This window comes from Catharus ustulatus, chromosome 30 (assembly GCF_009819885.2).
Source record: "Catharus ustulatus isolate bCatUst1 chromosome 30, bCatUst1.pri.v2, whole genome shotgun sequence".
In the NCBI taxonomy this organism is placed as follows: Eukaryota; Metazoa; Chordata; class Aves; order Passeriformes; family Turdidae; genus Catharus; species Catharus ustulatus.
This window is the reverse complement of record NC_046250.1, coordinates 87,111-110,114: the sequence shown is the minus strand read 5'-3', so window position 1 is coordinate 110,114 and position 23,004 is coordinate 87,111. Positions and strand designations below refer to the sequence as shown.

General features: G+C 49.7%; 1 protein-coding gene and 1 long non-coding RNA gene across 3 annotated transcripts; one reads left to right on the top strand and one right to left on the bottom strand.

The window, feature by feature from the left end:
- Positions 1-1,912: 1,912 nt before the first annotated feature.
- ADAR (adenosine deaminase RNA specific) lies at positions 1,913-15,362 on the bottom strand. 2 transcript variants are annotated; one of them, XM_033082672.1, is made up of 15 exons: positions 15,069-15,362; positions 10,989-12,494; positions 9,570-9,756; positions 9,335-9,492; positions 8,794-8,935; positions 8,405-8,610; positions 8,089-8,245; positions 6,977-7,148; positions 6,296-6,389; positions 4,831-4,959; positions 4,592-4,725; positions 3,953-4,135; positions 3,418-3,530; positions 2,847-2,974; positions 1,913-2,537 (listed from the first exon to the last, which is right to left on the bottom strand). In XM_033082672.1, exons 1-15 carry the CDS (start codon positions 15,128-15,130, stop codon positions 2,297-2,299), a joined length of 3,612 nt encoding a protein of 1,203 aa, XP_032938563.1. In that variant the 5' UTR covers positions 15,131-15,362; the 3' UTR covers positions 1,913-2,296. The 2 variants fall into 2 exon arrangements, with proteins under 2 accessions (XP_032938563.1, XP_032938564.1); XM_033082673.2 differs by lacking the exon at positions 15,069-15,362 and adding an exon at positions 13,623-13,825.
- LOC117008686 lies at positions 14,545-18,939 on the top strand. The gene is made up of 3 exons (XR_004420340.1): positions 14,545-14,566; positions 15,357-15,521; positions 16,653-18,939. It is a non-coding gene; the product is annotated as an uncharacterized LOC117008686 (long non-coding RNA).
- Positions 18,940-23,004: the final 4,065 nt, after the last annotated feature.

Here is a 23,004-nt window from a genome sequence, read left to right as displayed (position 1 = left end):
TCGCTGTGACCAAGGTAAGAGGCTAGGAAGGCATGATTTCTAAAAATAAAATCCCATTTGGTGTGGGAGAGAGCATGGGAGCATGAAACCTGATCCATGGGGATGTGCCCAGCTCTGTCCTCTGCTCCTGGGAGCACCTGTCACTCACTGCATCTCCTCTCGTGCCATGTGGGGACAGAGCCCCAGCCTCAGTGGGCAGCTCCTGGCTCCAGCTGGTGCTGCCAACCCCTGTGCCAGCTCTGGGGCTCCTAGAAGATGACAGATCTGGAGCAGAGGCATGGGGAGGAGGACAGAGCTGTTCAGCTCTGGCTTCGAGGCAAACACATGGACCAAGCAGGAGGAGGCTATTTTTAGGACCTACCTCCAGGCAGGGCCAGGGCAGCAAGTGCCAGGGGCTGCTCCAGCTCTATCGTCTTCTGTTCCACTCCAGGCTCGGCGTGCTGGAGCCAAGAGCAGGCATAAGATGAGTTGCACAAGGAAAAGGAAAACACAATTAATCAACCCAAGCTGGGAGCTGCTGGCAACTGGGCCACACTGTGGGTCACTGGGCTGACAGCCACGGCCAGCAGCATTCCCTGCACTCCCTTGGCCAGCAGGAATTGGCCTCATTGGGGAAAATTGAAATGGAGTGTTTGCTATAAATACCACTAATCCCCGGGGCTGGGGGGAGTGGTGTTGGCAGGGCCTGGCAACACACAGGGCCAGGGGAAGCCGCACGCTAGAAATTAATTTAAATCCCAGCACTTCACCCAGCCAGAGAAATCCCAGCTGCTGCAGCTGCTGCTCCTGGAGCTCCTGCTCTCAGGAGTGCACCCCAATACCCAAATGTTAAGAACTTTGCTCCTAAAGCAGCCCTAGGGCAGGTGTTTGTCCCAGTTCATCCCATCTCTGTCTCCTCTGCTGTTGGTCCAACCTTGAGTGCAGGATGGGGGAGGGGTCACGCTGCACCCCAGTGGGGAGTGGAGATGTATGAGTATTGGGAAGGTGTGGGAAGTACAACAGGAGCCCCCATAGCCTCAGGAACAGCTCCCTGAGCAGCTGCTGACAGAGAAGCCCCCCAGCCCTGCTCTGGGCTGGGTGCCAAGGCAGTTCCTACCCCTGACAGCTCTGCATGGCAGTGGATGTCCATGAGCAGCTGCAGGCAGGGTGAACCTGTGACAGCCAGACTGCCAAGTGGTGACAGTGCTTGGCCCCAGCCCGGCTGCCCCCTGTGGAGATCCACAGCCAGAGCCAGGGTCTTGCTCCCAGCCTTAGGGCTCCTCACTTTGGGCTGTGCTTCCTGCTAGCAGGTCTTTACTCTGTCTCACATGAGACGGAGAGCTCTCATCCCAGGCAAAGGCAGCACTCGCACAGGGAAAGGGGCTGCTCCAACAACACCCAATAAACTTGCTGTTGGATGGTAACAGCACTAATTCTCACCTTCCACCAGCATCTCTGGCATGTGGTTCAGCTCAGACACAAACAGACACAGGACAGGGCCTGCAGTCACCACTGGCATTCAGAGACCAGAGACAAGACACCCCATTCTAGAGCTAGCACTGAGGAAAGGAGCTGGGAGAGCCATGCCCCAGCATTTCAGAGCCAGTCCAAGCCCTCACAGGCTCAGCTCTGCTCAATGAGCCCTGTACTTGAGCCAAGAGGCTCAATTCCAAACTCTACCTGGCTCCCTTCATCATTTAGCAAATACTAACTTATCTCTGTCCCTCTCCAAATCCCACCATGGGCCCCCTCTTCACCTCAGGAGAAATTAACACACCCCATGGCCAACAATACTGAAACTTTCTTTTTTGTTATTAATGCAGAATGTTATGCTGGTCCTATGGCTGCACCTTGCAGAGGTCAGCTTCAGGTCCTAGCTTGGCTTGCCAGACATCTTCCAACAGAGACATAAAAAAACAGTCAAACAGCCTGATTTTTTTTTTTTTTTTAATCTCAAAGGAGAAAATTTGCCTCAAAACCTGCCAGAGGGATTTGTAGTACATGGTCCAAAGGTTTCAAGCTCACAGTCTTGAAAATTCCTCTGGTTTCTCATGCTGTCTTTAAAAAACAAATAGATGGGACAAAACTATAAAAAAGCAAATGGGGACTGAACCTGCCCTTGCTTAAAAAAAGGAGAAACATTTACATGCTCATTTTAAAAACGCAGGGTCTGAGTGACAGGGACAAGGCAGCTGGGCCTATGAGGAAACTGCTGCACAGTCCTAAATCCACTCCAAAAAACGTGGTGAAAGAAGGATGAGCACAGCCATGCACATGCCTGTGCCCGTTCCCTCCCTACTCCTTGCAGAGTTCTTCCTTATGCATCAAGGACAGAGAAATTTTCTTCCTCTTGGGGTTTGCGGATCCAGCTGCCATAGCCCAGCTCTTCCAGCGTGCTGAAGAAGCACTGCTTGGCTGCCTGGTATGATGTGGCTGCCTCCTTGGCATCTGAGTACACAGAGAAGCTCAGCAGGTCTTGGCGGTTGTTCTTCGCGCAGAGCTGCTGGAACAGGGTGAACATTTTCCTCTTGGACACTCGAGACACCTCCAGCTTCATACTGAGAAGGAAGACAGTGGCAGCAATGAAGGATAGGACACTGAAAAGAGCTAAGAGGAGCAGGGGGCTCAGGTAAAACCCCATGATGGAGGAGCTCTGGGCTTGGCAGGGCTCTGTGGTAGAGTCCAGGCTGGGTAACATTTTGTTTTCCTTCAGCAGTACTCGTTTATGTCTGCTTGAAATTCCTCTGTCCAACCCTCCCCAAGCATAGGGTGCTGTAACAGTGCAGCGTGCACTCATCACCACAGAGCTGCCCCCCTTCTCCCAGACACTGTGAGGAAAAGGCAGTGTCAGGAAAGGCTCTTCTTACCCATCTACTTTCCCTTTGGTGCCATCCAAGACTTCAACTTCGCTTTCATCAGCAAGACACCAATTCACCGAGGACTCCTTCGTCTTGCCCGTCTGCCTTGCAGAGTCATACACGCTGACTCGCCCAACCTGCACGAGAGGGATCCTTAACCTGGTCCTGCTGTGTCAGTCTCTTGCCCCTTTCATCCCTCATAGTTTTAGCTCATCTCAAACTTTCCAGAGCTATAAGAAGGTTCTTACAGAGTTGAAGGCTAGAGAGGCAACTTTAGTGTCCTTTTTTCCAGACTAAGACATTGCCAGTAACCCCCAAACTGTGGGGTGACACAAAGAGGTCAGGCTCTTGGGGTTGTCCTGCACAGGGCCAGGAGTTAGACCTGATAAGACTTTGTGGGTCCCTTCCAACTCAGGATATCCCTTGACTGTATGATTCTGTTTTTCTGGTCACTAATTCTTGCCCCTGGTTGGAAGGCTGCTGCACCACAACCCTCCCTGCAGAGCACCTCAGGAACCCCCAAACCCACAGGCAAAGGAATGGGGAACAGAAAGAAGAAGAGGTGAAACAGCTGCAGTACCTCAGGATGGTTAATGTGATAGGGAGCCTGGAGCTTTTCCTTCAGTGTGCTCCTATCCCTCTCCATGCGGCAGCAGATTGCACGTGTCAAGTGACCCTGACTGTATAAGTAACCTGTGGAGACAGAAATAAAGGTGTTAGCAAACAGGTGATGGATTGGCCAAACCCCAGGAACTGCAGCACTGTTCAGACTCCCAAAAGCCCACAGCATGCAGATCAGCATAGCTACATGTATCCTATAAGACAAGGTCTCATAAGGTCTACACATCTCACTGAAGACACAACATGCAGTTTTTGTCTCACTCTCCTAGATCACACGTGCCTCCTAAAAATTCAGAACTTTGATCAGACACCGACTCTACCCACAGCATAAAATCCACAGACTCCCTTTGTATTTCTAAACAGCTCTGCCAAGAGAGTCATTTCAGTCTGTTACTCCTACACCCTCCATAAACGAACTTTGCCATCACACTGGGGAGTGAGATGAGCTGTCACTGCAGCCTAGTTTTACCCCAAAAGGACAGAGTGTTTCGCACCGAGTGTAACAGAGCAGAGATAAACTGGCTCTAGGAAATGTGACAGCAGTGCCCCTTGCAAGCCGAGTACGTTCCAGCGCAGGATTTTGTCACTGCAGGACATGGTTCGTAGCCGTTCCCCGTGCTGGATCCCATCCCACGTGGGCACAATGTCACTCGACTCCACAGGAATGGTTCCTTCCCCTGCACAAGAGAAGAAAGCTTTTCTGTATAGTGTCAGATATTCAATACATCAAAACCCATCAGCAACTGCACAAGAAACTTCTGGATACCCAGAGCGAACTTGGGAGTCTGACATCAGGTTCAGGGAACAATCTGGAATTCAGTGTTGAGTACTGATTTTCAACATGCAATTTTCAACATGGCTGAGGCAGAATAGAACTTTGCATGAAAGGGGGGACTCAGATCTAGATCTGAGCTTTGCATCAAACTTCAGCTGCAAACTTCACAAGTGTGGCAGTGTAACAAGCAGAGCTGGGAAGGGACTCTTCCTAAAACCTTCCACGTACCTCCTTTGATTCCTGAATGCTTCAAATCCCACAGCAGCACACAGAGAGGTAAGGAAGCTCTGGAGCACCAGAAGGCTCAGAGGAGAGGACTGAAGCCACCTCATCATGCAGGAAGTGTGATTGCACTCACCATTCTCCACCTTGGTCCGCAGCTTGCCTTGCTTGGGGTTCTCAAAGAGAGGCTGGTGTTGGGGCTGTGCCATCTCGTTTGCCTGATCGCTGCAGGATTTATCGAAGAGTGCTCCATCTCCACACGGTGCTGTGCTAGAAAACAAACCCTCCCTGGTTAGCACTGACTGTAAAGGAAACAGTCAGGGCCAGGGGAGGGACAGTGCTGCTGATGCCAGCCATTGAACCCCCTCCACAAACCTGATGTAGAGGTGAAAGGTAACACTGCTCTTTATTTTGAGTTTCTTTCCTTCCGCTTGCTCAAAAATGCTCTCTTCTGCAGAGGAAGGATTAGACGGGTCATACTTCATGAGCTCACTGTAAAGAAACCTGAAAATAACACCATCCTGTCAAAAGGCTGCTCTGCTTCTCAGACAAGGAATGCTTCAGTTGACAGGGTCCCCCATCACCCACTCCTGCCACATGGAAGAGCAGAGACCAGGAGCTGTGGCTGAGGATGCCTGGGAAGCCAACAAACAATGCTTAATGCACAGAAAGGGCAAAGAATCCAGGAGATTTCCTGCCATGCAGAGGACAAACAGTAAAAAAGCAGTATCCTGTCCGGAAAGCAGTGGCAGGAAAAAAGAAAGAGCCTGGCTGGGTGCTGCTTGCATGCATCTGATCCCAGTGTGGAGAAGACTTCAAGGTTGTTAACCAGCACCTTTAGTCAGCAGACAGTTTGCATTAAAAGTAAACAACCCTGCAGGCAGCTGAATTCAAGCTGTGCTAGAATGAGCCCATGATCTGTTTACACTGATGGGGTCTCTCATGGCTGCTTCTGGCCAGGGAAAACCCTGAGATCTCCAACATCATGTCAAGGACTAAAGAAAAACTGCAGCCTCCCAGACAGTCCTTGAGCAGAGCCTGTGCAGGGACTGATTTTGCAAGGAGAGGCAGAGCTTACTCTGCTGTGCCAGAGCAGCCACTGCTGTCAAGATTAACAGCTAAAACAAACAGTAAGCAAGATGCAATCCTGATTCATCACTTCCCAGGGACCTTTCCCTTGCTGAGGAATGCAGAGCACAGTGGCAGCACACAAAGGCTTGAAGGAAGCAGCTGATTTTTTTGTTCATAACCAAGGACAGACATTAACCAAGCACTTCAGCTTCATCTCACTTTAGGTTTTAAAAACTATAAAGTGCCACAGTGAATGTGAGAAAAGAGGAAGAGGAGAGGAGCAGCGGGGAGGGAGAGAATTGTGCAGTTTAATTGGCAAAACTCTTTCCAGCCTCTGCAAAAGGGTTGCTGACATACCAAAGCAAACATATGCAGTATGTTTTCCTAAATCCTTCTATACCCAGACCCAGAAAGGCCAGGAGACCAATCCTCCAGTGGCTTGGTGTGGTAGGAGCTGTGCTCAGGCTGGAGAGTGCCCTGCACATCAGCCCAGCTGCTTCAGCAGGAGGTTTAATATCAAGTACAGCAGATGCAGCCCTGGCAAGTCCCTCATTCAGTATTTATTCGGGAATCTTTTAGGCATGGCCCCTTCTTATCAGAAATAACTTCCCTCTATTCAACAACACATGAGTAAACAGTGTCTGAGGACCACAGCATCTCTCAGCATAATAAAGAACTAGGGGTGTGTTTCAGCTACACCCCTCCAGAATGGGAGAGCAGCTCCTGGTAGGCCCTTCTCCTTTCCCTTTTGAGCTTCCCCTTTTCTCACCTCACAAAGCCTCTTCGAGAAATGATTTCTGCATGACAGTCGTTTACTGTCTCCCCCTTTAAGCTTAGCTCTTCTCCTTTCACACAGCGATTACCTGAAACAAACAAACAAATAAGGAATCAAATAATAGGGCAGGTATCAAAGCCAAGATGGATTCAGAGAGAGGATGTCCTATTTCTTTGGGCTCTTGACCAGCAGCACCAGCACGAGCACCCTGCCTATTAAATCACTATCACAAGCAGTTAAGAAAATAAAAGGACACCACTTTAGGGACAGACAGACTTAAATTGCCATGAGTTTGGGGGGACTGTACCTTCCTCAGGGCTTTTCAGCCCATCACTCCTGCTAGAACGCCTGTCAGCAAAGCAAGGAGTGAGAATAGCTCTGTGTGCCTGGGAGAAACTGGGAGATCGTGTGCTGGAGCACATAAGGAACCCATGCTCTGATGCACAGAGTAGGATGCAGCAATGCAAGCAAAGATTAAGAGCAATATCGCTGCAGGCACATTTGCTTTGTCCTCTCTCTCTCTAACCAGATCACTTGTGACACCATGTGAGTCCTGGGAATGTTTTGTACCCTCTCTAAAGCAGCCTACAGCAACAGCCACTTCTGAACCGTGGTTAACAAGGAAATCTAGCATGGAAGTGAGAGCTCAGAGTGTGCTGGAAGAAGCTCTCATACCTGTCCCAATGCTGACCACCACTCCCAAGCCCTGATTTCCTCTCCTCATGATGATGGCAGCCAGGATCTTGCGGCCGAGCAGGCTGTGCTGGATGCGAGCAGTGAGGCTGTTGAAGCGCTGGTGGCTCAGCATGGCCATCTGATCGTGCAGGGTGCTGCCACTCACAGGGAGCTGGGATGGGGACACAACAGCACAGGGTGAGAGCAGGTCATAGGACAGCTCCAGAACCAGCTAACCTCTCCAAGCAGAAGGCAGAACACAAAAAACTTTGAGCTTTGGGCAGTGCTGCATCCAGGGGCAGGTGAAGTTTTTAAATATTTCTGGGAAAACCTCATCCAAGGCTTTGAGTTCTGTTTCAGCCACATCAGAGACAGCAGCAAGCAACACAGGCTGAGGAATGGTCTCCTGAGAATGCCAGGGAAAACCCCAAGCAAGAAGGAACAAAACAAATCTGCCTATTTCCAGAGACTCAGCCAAGGAAATCTTCCTGGTTTTGGAGGAATTCCTTCTCTGGCTGCCTGTGAGGAGAGAGCACGCTCATTCCCAGTGCAGACCAGCTCACCTCCTCCAGCACTGCTGACTGACAAATCCTTCCTGATGGCTTTGCTATTTAGAGCCCCAGCTGCAGTGCCCAGTTGTGCTGCCCGGAATGAGGCTTTTCAGAGATCACAACACTAAGTGTGATTTAAATCAGCCCAAGTTTGGGACAGCCATCCTGACACAACCAGGGCTTTGTGTTTATCTGATGTACGAATTTTCTGAGCTGTCACACGATTTTTAATGCAGCACAAAGAAATTTGGAAGAAGTAATAAAAAAAAAATCACATCATTAAACATAAGCACGTTCCTACTCTACCACAGGAGCATATTTCAGTAGCTTGTGGAAGAATTTAATAATAATTTAGCCCTAAAGCAGAGGCCCATAGGACAGAAGGACAGGCCTATGCCCTAAGGAAACATCTAACCCACTTCAGGAAAACCACATCAGGTTATCAACAGCTGCAGAGAACAAAGGCATCACAGTTGATTTTGAAAGCATTTTTCTTCTGGACTGAAAGGAGAAGGATAGACAAGACTACAAACACAACCCCAGCTTTGGCAGAAGATTTACCTCAGTGACACTCGTCCCTTCCATGCGCTCAGTCTTCTCTGATTCCCCAATCAGGACTCTGAGTGCTGCATCAGCTGCCTCCTGCTTGCCCTGCTTTTTGTTGTGGGCAGTTACAGCTGGGAACCAACGGCCACCAACCTTTGCCTGATAGACAAACCTACAAAGGAACCAAGGAACCTGTGGGTTTCAGTTTGGCAGAGGCAGCAACTAGCTCTGTTGCCACCTCAAAAGGCATCAGCAATTCTGAGCTTTCTGCCCTTTTCTGAGGACAACAGCAGCAGCACAAAATTTCCTCCTGCCAGATGCTGCTACTTACTTGGGGTCATGGGGAGGTCCTGACTGGTCAATGAGCTTGAACTCTGCAGCAAACCCATTGGAACGGGCGTATTCCAGCAGGCCACTGACAGGATTGACGTTAAGGTATTTGATGAGCTCCCCAACACCCTTCGTTTTCACCACCTTGGATTCATCTGGAGTGGCAATATTGTGCACGGACTGGTCACTGTAAGGCTTCACAACAGGCTAGAGCAGAGTTAGAAAAGAGAAGGTTGTTAAACACTGAGCAGCTGCATTTAGTGCAGGCCAAGAGCAGCAGCAAACCTCTGCCTCACATGACCTTGTGGGGTGAAATGCAGCAGAATGGGAAATAAAAGGGAGGAACACCCAACTCAAAACACTTGGGTATTCTAAAGATGCTCTTTATACCTGTTCAGGCAAGACATGGGGTACAGACTCTCCAGAAAGAATCTTCACAGCAACTTCTGCTGCCATTTGCTTTGCTCCCTTCTTGCTGTTTCCTACCACAGCGGGGAAAATTTGGTCACCCATTTTCACACAGTAGCTGAACCTGACAGGATATTATAGTACATGAAAAGTGTTAACCAAGGTGCCTCAATCTGGTTATTATCCCCATCTCTTACTTTCAGGTAAATCCTTCTGGGTTACCTCCAGTCTATCTGTATTTGAAATCTACTGAGATGGCCCTAAACACTTCCAGTAGAGCATCTCTAGGTAGGGTACAGGACTGAAACCAAGTCCTGCTCTGGTAGAAGAAACAGAAAGGGCATTTCTTTGGGTCTCCTTCTGGAACTAGATGTCTTGGATGAGCCCAGAATCCCTGGCTAAGAGGAACACTCAGCCTCACTCAGGTCAGTGACAAGTCCAGGGATGTGGGCAGCATGCTGAAGGGGAAGGACAGTGAAGAATGTTTCCACCCTCCCTCAAAGCTGACAAGAATATGCCATACCTAGGATCATGAGGTGGGCCATCCTGAGACAGCAGCTGGAATTCAATTATGTTCCCTGATTTTTGACCATACTCCATTAATATGCTGATAGGGTGCTTCCCAGGAAGCAGGTTGAGGTGAGCTGCTGCAGATGACGGCTCTGGCTCCAGCTGCAAAGACTACAGCAAGAAGATGAAGGAAATCAGTGTCAGACACAACACTGAGCAGCCTCACAAAGTAAAGAAAAAGGACTCACCAATTCTGGTTCCGAGCTGTTGGATGGAAAGGGCTCTTCACATTTAATTCCACCAGGCCTTCCATTCTCCATTTCACTCCTCAGCACCTTCATTGCATTAGCTGCTGCCTCCTGCTTAGCCAATTTTTTGCTCCCTGCCTCTGCTGGTGGGAATTGGCGCCCATTAATCACTGCCTGGAACTTAAACCTTTGAAAGAGAAAACGAAAGGGGCATAATGAGAAGTAGAAGTGTGTTCTCACAGCAAGCAAGGCTGCTCTTGGAATTCAAAGGAGAAGAAACAACCAGCTGGGAGAGTAAATCCAGGCTGCCATGTGCAGAAACAAAAATACCAAGGGTACCCAAGCAGCACTGAATCTGGGCATTGTTTCACTACATTTCCAGAGCTGTTTACAACAGAGGAGCAGCTCCACGTTTTGCTCTGAAGGAACAGGATGAATTGTCTTGTTCTACCACAGGTGCCAGAAACAGGGAATGGCTGTAGGCAGGCAGCAGCTCTGTCCTGGCTCCTTCCAGGAATAAGAGAGTGCAAAAGCAGCCTGCACTGTTTCATTTGCACCTGGTCATTTGAGGATCACTCCTCCCTTTGGCATTCTCCATGGCTATCCAGGGCATCCATCCTAGAAAGGTGCTGCCTCACATAAATCTCTTGCCTTTGACATTTCTGCCTCCCCCATTCCTGTGAACTCTAACAAAAGTTGATCTTCCATCCTCCAGCCCTGGAAATCTGCTTCCAAGGAGAGTGGGTCAAACCAGATCTGGAGAGGGATTATGGTGCTGAATCCATTCAGATCCCTTCTTAAAAAAAAAAATAAAATAAAATAAAAAAACCCTGGGACTCCATCTTTAGAAATTAGGCCAATTTTCCTGTCTAGTGGGTCTATTGACATATTCCAGTGTGGCACATATGGAGATTTTCACAGTCTCACTGGTGAGACTCACAGCCATGATTTTGCAAGGGGAAGCAGGACTCCAGAGACTGACTTGGCCAACTGCAGTGTCATGCCACATGCTCAGCTCAGAGAATCTGCTCTGACCTGCTACAACACAGAAATGTCCAGAGTGGGGCCACCTTGTTTAACTTAGGACACCTGCACCCAAACACTTTGAGAGCTTAGACATACCAGTTTCCTTCTATATGATCAAATTGAAGGCAAGTAATTGAGATGGGACCTAGTGAAGAAATTAATCCCATCTTTGCTGCTCAGAATGATGAATGCTAAAACTGGGCTACCTAGGGTTAAATTTTAGGCTTGCTTTATTTTTCAAGCTGATGCAAGGAATCACCTGGGTTAATTCTTCTGAAATGAAAGAAATATTAATAGTAGCTCCCTTCACGACAGCCAAGTGGGTGAACTTAGTTGAAGCCAAATAATTCTATGGAAAAAGAGTAGAAACAAAAGAGTAGAACATTTTCTTACCGTGGCTCATGAGAGGGGCCATTCTGCTCCAGCATGATGAAATCACAGTGTTGGTATGTGTACTGGGAATATTCAGTAAGGCCACTCACTGGGTTCTTCTCCTGACAAGCTATCAGCTTCTCTACAGGCGAACATGGGAAAGCAGTTTCAAACTGGGCAGCATAACTGGGGGAAGGCTGAGAATTCATGATGCATTCTGACTTATCAGGCTGCTTGTTGATAGCGTTCAGATTATCTGGGATATCATCTGTGGTCCACGTGCTGTTTTCTGAGTTATCATAATTACTCAAACTGGAGAAATCAGGCTTAGTGTTCTCAGATGCATCTGCTTCTGTGCCTTGACCAGCTTGCCCCAAAGGCTGCTGCCCATTTTCTACACTCTCTTCTTCTGATGCCATCACTGCTGGCAAAGCTGTAGTCATTTCTGGGGGACATGGAGGGGCAAAAGAAGAGGGAAGACCTGACTCAGGAGGTGTGGGATCTGCCATCTGCATTACTGTGCTGGCCTTCTGCCTCATCTGCATCTTCTCCCGTTTCCTGTTTGTCAGGGACCATAGTGGAGGAGTTGCATTCTGCTTGTGGACATCTCCCAGCTTTTCCAGAGTGCTAAGAAATGCGTTAACATCCTTGGCTTTGGAAAGCCCAATGTTTTTGGCAAGATTTAGTGCTGTTGTTTCCCCCACACTGAACAAGTAGTTGCAGATTTTCTCCTTTGTGTCATCCATCTCTGTGTCTCCAGAGCCAAGTGTGCTCTGCTCTCCTCCTCTGTCCTCAGAAGCTGGACCTGTGCAACTGGCACTGTGGTCAGTAGGGCTTCTTTCCCTCCCTGAGCTAGGGCTGGCAATACTCCACAGAGGCCGTGTATCTCCCCCTTTGTGCAACTTGCCTTCCCTTAAGAGTTTATACAAAACACGGTTGACCTCTTTCTTTTGAGTATTCAGCTTACGTGCCAGCTCAATAGCTGTGCAAGTCCTCCCTTCCCCAAGCTGCCTGAGAACAGTCAGAATTTCTCGTTCATAGTCTTGCCCAGCAAGAGACAGTCTTTGGAAGTCCAGCCTCACAGAGTCAGAATCTCTCCTCGAGTTCTCCTGACGATGGTACTGCGGAGGGCAATACCGAGGCAAAGTCTCAACCCGGGGATGCTGGCTGGGGAACCTACGCCCTCCAGGTCTGCTGAAGCTGGGCTGACATCTGGGTGTGGCAGCGTGCCCGCTTCTGGTGTGCAGCTCCTTGTGTGATCCCTGTCCCTGCAACACACAGACTTCAGCCTCCTGCTCTGTTAGGAACTGCTGGCGTAAAAAGGTTTCCTGATTGGTTTCTTGTGGGGTACGAGGGTGGTTAAAAAGACCTCGGTTAGTGCTGTGGCAGTTATATCTCGAGTGGGGAAGATACAAGCCTCTGCCTCGGCCAGTGCCTCTGATCATAGCGCACTCCTGGGACACGCGTGGGAGCCAGGCTGCTGACGAGCCAGGACAGGAGCTCTCATTCACTCCACACTCTCCCACCCTGAAGAGAAAAAAACACAAGAACTCAGAATGTCTTTACACAACTACAGGATTCCAGAAATGCAGTTTAAACAGCTTCCCAGCTACTGAGGCATTTCGAACATCTTCTCCCTTGCCAATTTTTTTTCTACTTTTCCAGGAGTCTAAATTATTCCTGTAAACACAAATGGTAAACTATGGCTGTCAGCAGAGAACCAGCAGCCCCAAACTGCAGGTAAAGGCAATCACAAGAAGCAGTTTTGACACAAGCAGCCCTCTGCTCCTGCTAGGCTTGATTCCAGCACAGGATGTTTCAGGATGCACTCCTGAACACAGCAAGCTGCACTCCTCTGCCCAAGGGAGAGAAGAATCTCAGACCTACTTTGGAACCTGAGAAATGGGGGCATAAGGATATAAAGGACTTCAAGGAGGTGAGCTGGAGAAGCTTGCATGGGCACGCAGAACCAGGCTGGCAATTATTTTCAGATTCATGGCTAAAACAGTCTCAAACCCCAGGTGTCTTTTCCTCCCTGGACACTATGTGACCTGTAGAGGTAAAACATCACACGCCAGGGGAATGAAAGTGATAACGTGCAGAGAAATTGGACAGGTGTGCAGCTGGCAATAGTATGACAAGTTTTTTTTCAATTATAGCCCAAATTTCACTCTATCACACAAAGTCGTGCTGCCCTCTTGGGGTACACGGGTAAGACTAAACTATTAATATGCTTTTTAAAAGTAAGGAATCCAGCCCAGCATTTTCTAATAACATTTTCTGCGAAACTGAGAAGATAAAGACACAGAACACGATACACACTGCCGGGTCCCCGTTCTGCCTGCTCCTCCGTGACCTCCTTAAGGCACTTATCATCACAAAGAATTTTTCCGATGCAAGCCTCATCTTTATAAAGCTCCCCATCGTCACCAAACACCTCAAGGCCAACTTGAATTTCACTTTCATTAAACAACCGCACTCGGCTGCCATCACCAGGACTTATTTTTACAATAAACATGGAGAGCCTGAGTGCAGCGCGACAAGTTCCTAAATACCCAGAGCGAGTCTCCACTGTTCGCTGTTCAATGACCCTGTTTTACATATGCTCCCTGAGCCAAGAAATAGGAAAACGGGTTTGGAAAAAAACGCTCTTACCTCAGTCTCATCCGTAAGCCAAATTATTTTATGAGAAAATAGAGGGACAAAAGAAACGCCGAGCCTGAGAAGGGTCCCGGGAAGGGGACCCGGACACCGCTAAGATGGCTGCGAGCTCCGTTTCAGTTTCGTTTCCCTCAGCAGCCGCTCCGCCCCGCCCAGGGAGCTCGCAGCGGGGGCTGGCCGGATTTTGGGCTTTCCCACACAATTTTGGGAGCACTCATCAGGTTCCTTACCAGCAGCGGGAAAGCGAACCCAGTAGGGCAGCTCCTTCCCCCGGTGTCTGTGCTGCTGCAACCCCGTCACTCGCGAGTTGCCGCCGGGACGGGGTTGTGGTCCGCACGAGAGGAGCTGCTGCTCTCCCGGTTTAGGAAGGGGCTGAGATAACACCTGCCACCTTGGGCTACACCCGCAAAGGGGCTGCGGGAAGCACAGCAGCACGGCTGCCACCCGGATCAATGCCAAACCACATTGCCGGGCCCGCGCATCCACGGCGGCAGTGACAGCACCGCGAGCACGAGGGGCTCGCCCGGACGAGCCCGCCTTTCACTGTATGAAAAGGCAGGCTGGGATACAGGGCGGCGAACACCGAAAGCCGGGAGTCGAGGCTTTTATTCAACGCCTTCCGCCCTACGGAACATGGCCCCAACAGGAACCTCGGGGAGCCAGGACACGATCACGACGCATTCGGGAAACCCCACCACGGCCTGTGCGGCCCGGGCCCGCCGCGTCAGCGGGTCCGGCGGCTGCAAAACACGCGAGTTTGGAAGGACCCACGAGAGCCCGAACACGGCCCACGGCCGCCCCCCCCCTCGCGCCCCTTTACCTCGCCGCTGCCGCCGCTGCCGGCGCGCGCTGATGACGCACGCGAGCGCCACGCGCATGCGCAGGGAATCTGCGCCGCCGCCATCTTTCCTCGGGGCAAAGAGCGGCGGCCATGTTTGGTGAGGGCAGGGTACGGCTGTGCCGGCGCTGTGGGCCCGGCGGGGCTGGGCTCGGCTCGGTTCGGTTCGGTTCGGCTCGGCTCGCCCGCTGTGGGAGAGGCGGCACAAGCGCCCTGTGCCCAGGCTGAAAGGCAGCGGCGCGCATAGGCGCTATTGTCCATGCGTCTCCCCCAGCCGTGTGGGGCCTTGCTCGTCGCCGCATGTCCCTGTCCCCTCGGGGCCCCGCTCTCCTCAGGATTAGGGGGCTTTTCTCCTCCTCTACGGGCCCCCTATGACCCGTGGGACACCTATTTCTTGTGAGCTCTGTGTGTGCTGGAGCTCTGCTGTGTGCTTCTCCCTTGGAACTTCCTTATCCCTCTGTGCCCTTCACCATGGGGGCTCCTCTTTTACCACAAGCTTCCCACTCCCCTTACCCCCAGTTTAATCCATTTTAATGTCAGAAGTGCAGCAGGTCATATCCCACCCTATCCGAGGTTCTTCCCAGGCAAATAGAGACATTCACCTTCCTAATCTCAAACCAGGCACGGCTGCCGCTGGATCCTCCCTTTCTCGGGCATACACCATCTGGATTGTGTGAGTTATGAAACCACTGGCAGAGAACAAAGAGTTCCTGTTCGCTGTTCCACCGTGCGTCAATAGCTGGATGTCATTGTCCTGGTTTAGGGCAAATTTTAGAGGAAACCTCTGAATTGGGTCCCTCCAGGAAACAGATTCAAGCTGTCCCTCCCTCCACTGGTTTGGGGAAATATTTCCTTGGAGAGAAGTAGAAAAAAACCTATTTATTTAACAGGCAAAGCACTTCCCAGCACAAAAATTAAAAATACTACGCAGCAAAACCTCTCATTGCTTCAAAGAGGTGACAAATTCAGAAGAGTGCCTTCTGTGGATTGCAGCCTGGCTCACTGAATCTGTTCCAGTTCCCCCTGGTGCTGGGAAATGCTGTGGCCCAAGCTAGGTATGACCTCCCAGTGCTCTTCTGTGTTTTCAGTCCAGAGTAGGTTCTAACAATTCCAAGAAAAAGGAAAAATACCCCACAGTCCAGGGAGCTTCTGACCTCAAGTTGCAGAAAGGCAGGTTTAGATTGGATGTGAGGGGATATTTCTTCATGGAAGGGGTGATCAAGTACTGGAAGAGGCTGCCCATGGCATTGGTGAAGTCATCATCCCTGGAAGTGTTCAAAAATGGAGTGGATGTGGGGATGTGGGTTAGTGATGGCCTTGGCAGTGATGGGGAATCGATAGCTGGAATCAATGATTTTAGAGGGCTTTTCCAATCTCAACGAATCTGCAATTGTATAATTCTGCTGTGGTACAACCAGTGAGAGACTACCACATGCAGGAGCATCATCTGGGAGTTCCCAGACCCTCTTCTGCCAGGGTGGTGGGTGTGGAGGGAGCTGGGAGGGACGGACAAGGGTTCTGGATCAATTTTGGGGATCCACCTGCCTACATTAGTCCATTATTGAGCAAAACATACAAAGACAAGCTCTTCAGAGCACCCTGATCTTCCCCAGCAGCTCTGTGTCCCAGTGGAGAGGTAGCTGTATGTCACTTTAGGTGGGGACAATATACCCACCGTGGCCTCTTCCCTGCAGCTTCCAAAGGCATTTCAATGAACACAGAGTAGTGGCAGGGTGCAGAAATGGTGAGTCATACCCAGGAATTGCCAGGCTCAGCTGCTGCTTGTGTTCAGTGGAGGTTGTGGATTGTTCAGGGTTTGGGTTTTTTTTTCTTCAGATGATTTCTGGATTTAGAGATTTTGAGGCTTATGTGTCACAGTGTGGTTTTGGTGTGGGGTTTTTTTCTGTAATGGAGAGAGTTCTTGCCTAAAAAAGAACCTCTGCATGCTCACTGAAGTTGTCACATCTTTGTTCCTAGGAGGGTCTGGGAGCACAAAGACTCCTGCCTGGGATAAGGCTCATGGCCAGCTGTCAGACATGGGGGTCACAGGCCACATAAGCAGCATCTCCCATCCACTTCAGCAAACAACAAATGACACAGCACACACAGTACGCAACTACCAACTCCTCAATCTGTTCTTTTTCTTTATTTTCACTCTGTTTTAATTGCTGGTGATCACTCCCAAGCTTTGCTCCAGGCTCAGTGGATGTGATTCATCTCAGCTGCTGTGAAGATGGAATGGGAAGGTTCCAGCACTGCTGCCTTGGTGTGACATAGGCTGCTCACGAAATCCTGTGTTGCTGGCATTGTTGGGTCATGTATCCTTCAGAATTGCATCATCCTAAACCTGACAAACAGGCACTTCATCCATACAAGCTCATTCTCCTTTCTCCTTCTTTATGGAAAATTGGCAGACTCCCAACCTGTTTCCATAGGAATGGGCTGGGAGACCAGGAGACCTCCAGCTGCTGAAGTCCCAGCATTAACACAGCCGTGGCATCTGCTCGGCCATCACAGAAGCTCCTGCAGCCTCTGGAGATTGCAGTCATGGGAAAACGAGTCAATTTGTGGTGGAGATAAGGAGCTGATAACCAGCTTACCTGAGGCTGCCCAGCTGATTTTGATGGAGGGTGTAGAAAGCTCCATTACTTGCTCTTGGATGCTGGGCTTCATCCCACTCCCCTGCTTCTTTGGGGGCTGCCCCAAACCTCCCACTTTCCCCAGGCTGAGCAGAGGCTTCCCCGCAGGATGGCAGCATTCACTAAACCTCTAGCATCAGCTGGAGATGCCTCAGGTGTCTGCTTTGATTTGCTTCCCTCTTATGAAATGAAAAGAGAGGAAATAAATTGTGGCACAGCTCCCCCGCCTGACTTTTTGCTTGGATGCCAGTTCTCAGCTCAGGCTATTGTTCTGCAGAGTTTCATTTTAAACTCCTTTATTAGACACTCTAAAATATCACTTCCTTGCTCTTGCAGACAGCCTGTTCCTACATGAGGGATTTGCACTTCTTAGTCAGCTGATAGTGGTTTCTAAGGGAAGGCAGCCCTGGGAGTGTTGGTTTATCACCTGCCCTGCTGGTGTTTGATCCCCTCTGCCCCAGGGCCAAGCTGTGCTCCCACACTACTGGGAAGAGGTGCAATTAAGGTTTGGCCTCCTTGCAGAAGCACCCATCAAACACTCCAGGCTCCTCATATATGAAGTGAGGAACTGGGCTGAGCTGGTTCCCACGTCCTTCCAAGTGTTGCACTTCCTCCAGTCTGGCTGCAGATGTACAGCTGGGAACTGACATGGAAAATCTTCATAACTCCAGAGCATCAGTTCCCCTAGAAGGTTAAAAATGCTTTCTTTTCTTCCAATGGATTTGTATGGTAGCTATAAACATGGAGCAGGAATGCACGGGAAATATTGCCCCACTCTGAGCCTGCAGCCTTGGTATGGGCACCACAGCAAGGAGCTGCTTCCCAGGAAGGGATTTCTCCCCCTGCTTTGCTCTCTACTGCTCCCAACAGACAGGTTCCCAGCTGGGGAATTAGCAGAGCTATCCAGGGAATTGCACAAGCTTTTGCCTTGCTGCTCAGTGAAGGAGTGAAGCTGAGCTTTGGTACAACCCCAGCAGCTGCCACGTCTGTGATCTCAAGACATCAAGCAGGGATTACTCATCTTGAGAGCTCCCAGTGAGGATCAGAGGGGAAGGGGGACTCCTGACACCTCTGTCTATGTGATACTCATCCCCCTCAGGCATCAGTGTGGACAATATGCTGCCATGGCTCAAAGCTGCAGTGGAGCCCAGCAGTGAAAGGCAGGTAGGCCTGGCACATCTACAGCAGAAGGAGCCAGCACGATAACTCCCACGGCAGCTGCAGTGGTGGGAAGCAGCACAGTTTTATTCTGTCTGGTACAAAAGGTACCCTTGAAAAATGCAGAAGGCAGACTGTGGCTCAGCCACCTGTATGGCAGGACATGCTACATGAGCACAGCCTTCACTTTGAGTTCCTGGATGCTCAAGGGCTCTTTTCATGTGGTTTTAGAGCCATCACAGCATGTGTGGCCAAATCTCTGCTCCCAAGTTGGCTCCTTGGGCTCCTCCCTCACCAGTGTTAAGATGGTCAGGGAAGCTTGAAAAGGAGTTGTGGGAAGACTGGCCACTCAAATCATATTTCAGATGTCAGTGTCTCTCTGGCATGGCTCCAGGCTGGTCAGCCTCTCCCTTACCAAGGTGTTGACTCAGGTGATGACCAAAGCATTGCTGCAGGAGGTCAGATGGGGACCCTAGACAGGCTGTGAACCACCCAGCCTGTTCTTGGAGGGGGACTAGCAAGGAGAAGGGAGTTCCTTTCACTGCTCTTAGCATATGTGATGCAGTGGTTTCCAAAGGGTCAATCAGCTGAAATAATAAATCCTTCCTAAATCCAGAATTCAAAGATCTTCCTAGTACATGTCAGTTGACATGGCATTAATAATTCTTTCTGTGACCATTATATCACCATCTGAGCCCTGGCTCCCCTTTTTGCCCTTTCATGTTTAATATTAAATCTGATTTATCTGCAAGAGGGCTTTATCATGTGCACAGAAAAATCGAAAGGATTTCACAATCCATCCCTGAGGCAGAGCCATGGGTGGGAAAAGCATTGACCTGAGGAGAAAAGCACTGACCTGAGGGCAAAAGCATCACATGCACCCTGGACAGAGCTCTCCACCACTACTCTCTTGCCACTTATCACCACTCCAGTGACTGATTTTTACCTGTGTTGCTTGAGGTACTTGCTGACCCCCTCTTTTTCTTGAAGCTCAGTGCTCAAAAAACTCCAGGGACTGCCCAAGGCAGCAGCTGCTGCTCTCCACTTCTTTATTTTTTAGGTGCTTTTGAGCACAGAGAGATTCTAGTGCACAATCTCACAGGGAAAACCCTGGTGCAGCTGGGTCTCCCAATGACTTCCTTGCATGTAGAACTCCTTCGTGCCTCCCATGAGATCCCATTACACCTCTTTCACTGCTTTTTCTTTGATTGCTGCAGATCTTTTTTTTTTTTTTTCCATGCAGCACAAACTGACTGCTGATGGAGTCAGTGCCATGTGCTGATGGAGACAGGAGGGTTGGCTGGAGGGAATAATGGATGACAGAGGAGATGCCGGTTGCAGATCATAGGGACATGCACAGCATTGTAATTGGTTGGCTTGCACAGATTTCCTCCCAAACAGCATTTTTTAATCTAAAAGAAAGCAAGTCTTGCTTCATTCATGGCTTCCCTGGAGGCAGCAGCAGCACATTAAGGAAAAAAGAGAAGGAGGAGGAAAAAATAGTCAGAAGCACCAGGTGGCTGAATATCTTGCCGCCTAATTGATTCCTCTTTAATTAGAACAAAACCTGTTGCACTCAACCAGCATTCAGTGCCAGCTTTGGAGAAAGCAGCATCTTCCCTGGCCCTGTACCAGCACAGCTTGGCATGGAGGGAGGAGAGGAACCTCACAGAACCATGCGAAGCTGACGGTGCCTCTTCAACACCTGGGAATCCGGGCAAACTCCAGCTCCTACATCTTTCTTCAAGGCAGCAAGAGCAGGATGAAGGAGAGCCAACCATGCCAGTGTCTGCTGCACACTGAGCTGCAGCAAGGGACTTGGCTGGGATTAATTGGAGTAACTGAGACTTTGCAGGGATTTCTGTGCCTGTGCCTGACCTCACTTGGGAACTGCTCACCGCTTCTCCCACAAATCCAGTTATTTTTAAAATGGCAAAGAGCTCAGCTTCATTTGCAGTGAAATGACTTCTCTGCTTTTTGCCTCTTCAGTTTTGAATAGATGTCCAAAACTTTGCATGGATTGGGGACCACCCCACCTGCAGGACTGTGTCTTGCTCTAAGGCCCCAACACATGGAGCTGCTGGAGAGATTTCACAGGAAGCCACAAAGACACTCCATGGCTGCAGCACCTCTGCAGTGGAGATGGGCTGGGAGTTCAGCCTGAAGAATAGAAGGTTCCAATGAGACCTTAGAGCCCCTTCCAGTGCCTAAATGAGCTCCAGGAGAGTTGGAAAGGGACTTTGGTTAAAGGTCTGGAGGTACAGGACAAGGGGAAATGGTTTCCCACTGCCAGAAGGCAGAGTTAGAAGGGATAATAGGAAGAAATTCTTCCCTGTGATGGTGCTGAGGCCCTGGCAGAGGCTGCCCAGAGCAGCTGTGGCTGCCCCATCCCTGGAAGTGTCCAAGGCCAGGTTGGACAGGGCTTGGAGCAGCCTGGTCTAGTGGAAGATGTCCCTGTTATGGCAGGGGGTGGGACAAGGTGAGTTTTAAGGTCCCTCCCATTTCATGAAAATAGGCTCTGCACTCGCTGGTACAGGTTAGGTGGCAATGTCAAACCTCATCCCCATGTCACATCTCAAGTGCTTTTGGCAATGCCACTTTATGGTTTTAATTCTTTGGTCCTTATGGTGTGCAAGGGCTTCCACTGGTGCAGGGTGGCTGTGGGGGCTCTCCAGCAGACCCAGGAGCTGGAGCATCCCTCTCTGGGTTTTTGAGGGCTCAGGAGCTGTTTTTGTGGTGCCAAGCTGTTTGGCTGATATTACCCTCACTGCTTGGAAGGCACAATCTGGCCTGCAGACCTCACACCACTGTGCTGATAATTAACGGTAATGAATGAGCCTGTTGGTGCCAGGAGTACCAAGGCTGGATAGATAAATCAGCAGCAGAGCCTCAATTTTACCTTGGAAAAGGAACACATTCAAGATGGAAATAGCTACAGGGCAGGTCCCCACCTCATTTTATCTCTGCAGCAAGTGCAGGAGAGAGTTTCCTGAACATTTTTCTTCCTGGGTTCAAGAGCTGGAGACCAGATCTGGGTTGCCCAGCTGGAAGTCACATCTCCTCCTCACTCACCACCCACCCCATCCCCTTGGAAGCAAAAGCTTCTCTGCAGGGAGTGAGACTCCCAGCTCCTGACGGGGGAAATGCCAGCATTCAGAGGCCAGAGCTCAGTGCCAGAGCAGTTGCCTGCCTGCAGAGGCAAACCTTGATCCAAAGCCCCTGTTCCCTGCCTGCCCCTCCCTCGCCCCCAGGAGTTACCTCCCACATCCTGCTCCCTCCCAGCAGGCAGATGCTGATTCAAAATTGTGCCCTGTGGAACTGTTTGCTTGGGGTTTTCCTCTGCCTTCTGGAAGGCCAGTAGCTCCCCACAGCTTTATAAAAGTTATATCTATCTATATCTATCTATATCTTTATTTTTATCTATATCTATATATTTATTTTTATATATCTATATCTATATCTATATCTATATCTATATCTATATCTATATCTATATCTATATCTATATCTATATCTATCTATATCTATATCTATCTATGTAGTTATATAGCTTTTTTTCCCCCCCTCCCTTTTTTTCCTCTTTTCTTTGGAAGTGCATTTCCCCTCCTGTCACTGCACATTCCAGATGCCCAGACCTTCACACCAACGGCATCCTCCTCCTCCTCCCTCTCACTCCTGGGACTGGGAAAGCAGAGGGCAGAAACAGGGGGGTGGAAATCCATCCTATGACCATTATTACCTTTCTCTTTGGAGAAACTTTAATCCTGAACCATTAATAAAAACAGATTTAATGCTGCACATAAAGATTAACATGTTTTGCCTTGGCTTCATGGCCAGTATCAGAACTACAGCTGCCTTTAATGGCACTAAGCCATTAATCCTGGAAATGAAGCTCCAAGGGTTTAATCACCTATCAGAGAGACCCCTGGACTCTGATAGAAAGTATTTTTAGGATTTTTTAGGATTCATATTTTTAGGATTAAGAGGTATTAGCTCAAAACGAAAAAAGCTCAGGTCTATCAATTCATCACAATTAATCTACTGCACATCACTTCCCTCCTCCTCCTCCTCTGCTGGCCCCACAACACCATGTTTAGCTAAGGGAGTTGTTTCTGTTGGCATCCTCCTAGCCTGCATATAAAGATGGAATTTGGGGCACCTGCACTCTTCAGAGTGAGCTGAAGCCAGCACTGCCCCACTGCCAGGCTCTGAGTAAGGCTCAGAGTGGTGCTGAATGGGAAAGGATCCAGCTTCCCCTTATCTTAATCAATGCATTCACTTTGGGAAAGTTATTTGTGTGCCCTTTGCACCCCAGACAACTTTTATCTTTGTTTTTTTAAAGGTGAGGGATAAACTGGAGGGAACAGCCCAGCTTTGATGTTTGAGTAGAGTTGAATTGAGCATGGGGAGCCTCAGTGCAGAGCCAGAAAAAAGAGCATCTGCCATCCCATCAACCTGCTACATTCCTTTTTTGAGCCCAAGAACATGGGAACCAAAAATCCTTTTGTGTGTCTGGAAAACCCCTCATTGCTCCCATAAAACAAAGCATCTGGGGGTGCCCCCTGGTTTTACAAACTTCCAAACATGCCAGCAGCTCCTGGCATGGGGAGTCCAGAGATGTGACCTCAACTTCCCTTTGCACAAGGGAACAGGGATGTGTCCCCTTCACTGGGGTCTTCCCAAATTGTGCAGATGGACCCTGAGAAGCACAGAGCTGCTTCCCAGGGATGAACAGGACAGC

Excerpts from the sequence above, each read along its gene's own strand:
- ADAR (XM_033082672.1), bottom strand. The coding sequence starts at position 15,130 with ATGGTGTATGCCCGAGAAAGGGAGGATCCAGCGGCAGCCGTGCCTGGT. Across the intron at positions 9,757-10,988 it reads GGCCCCTCTCATGAGCCACG|GTTTAAGTTCCAGGCAGTGA; the intron begins GTAAGAAAATGT and ends TCTCTTTCAAAG. Across the intron at positions 4,726-4,830 it reads ACCTTTCACCTCTACATCAG|CACAGCACCGTGTGGAGATG; the intron begins GTTTGTGGAGGG and ends TTTGTTTTCTAG.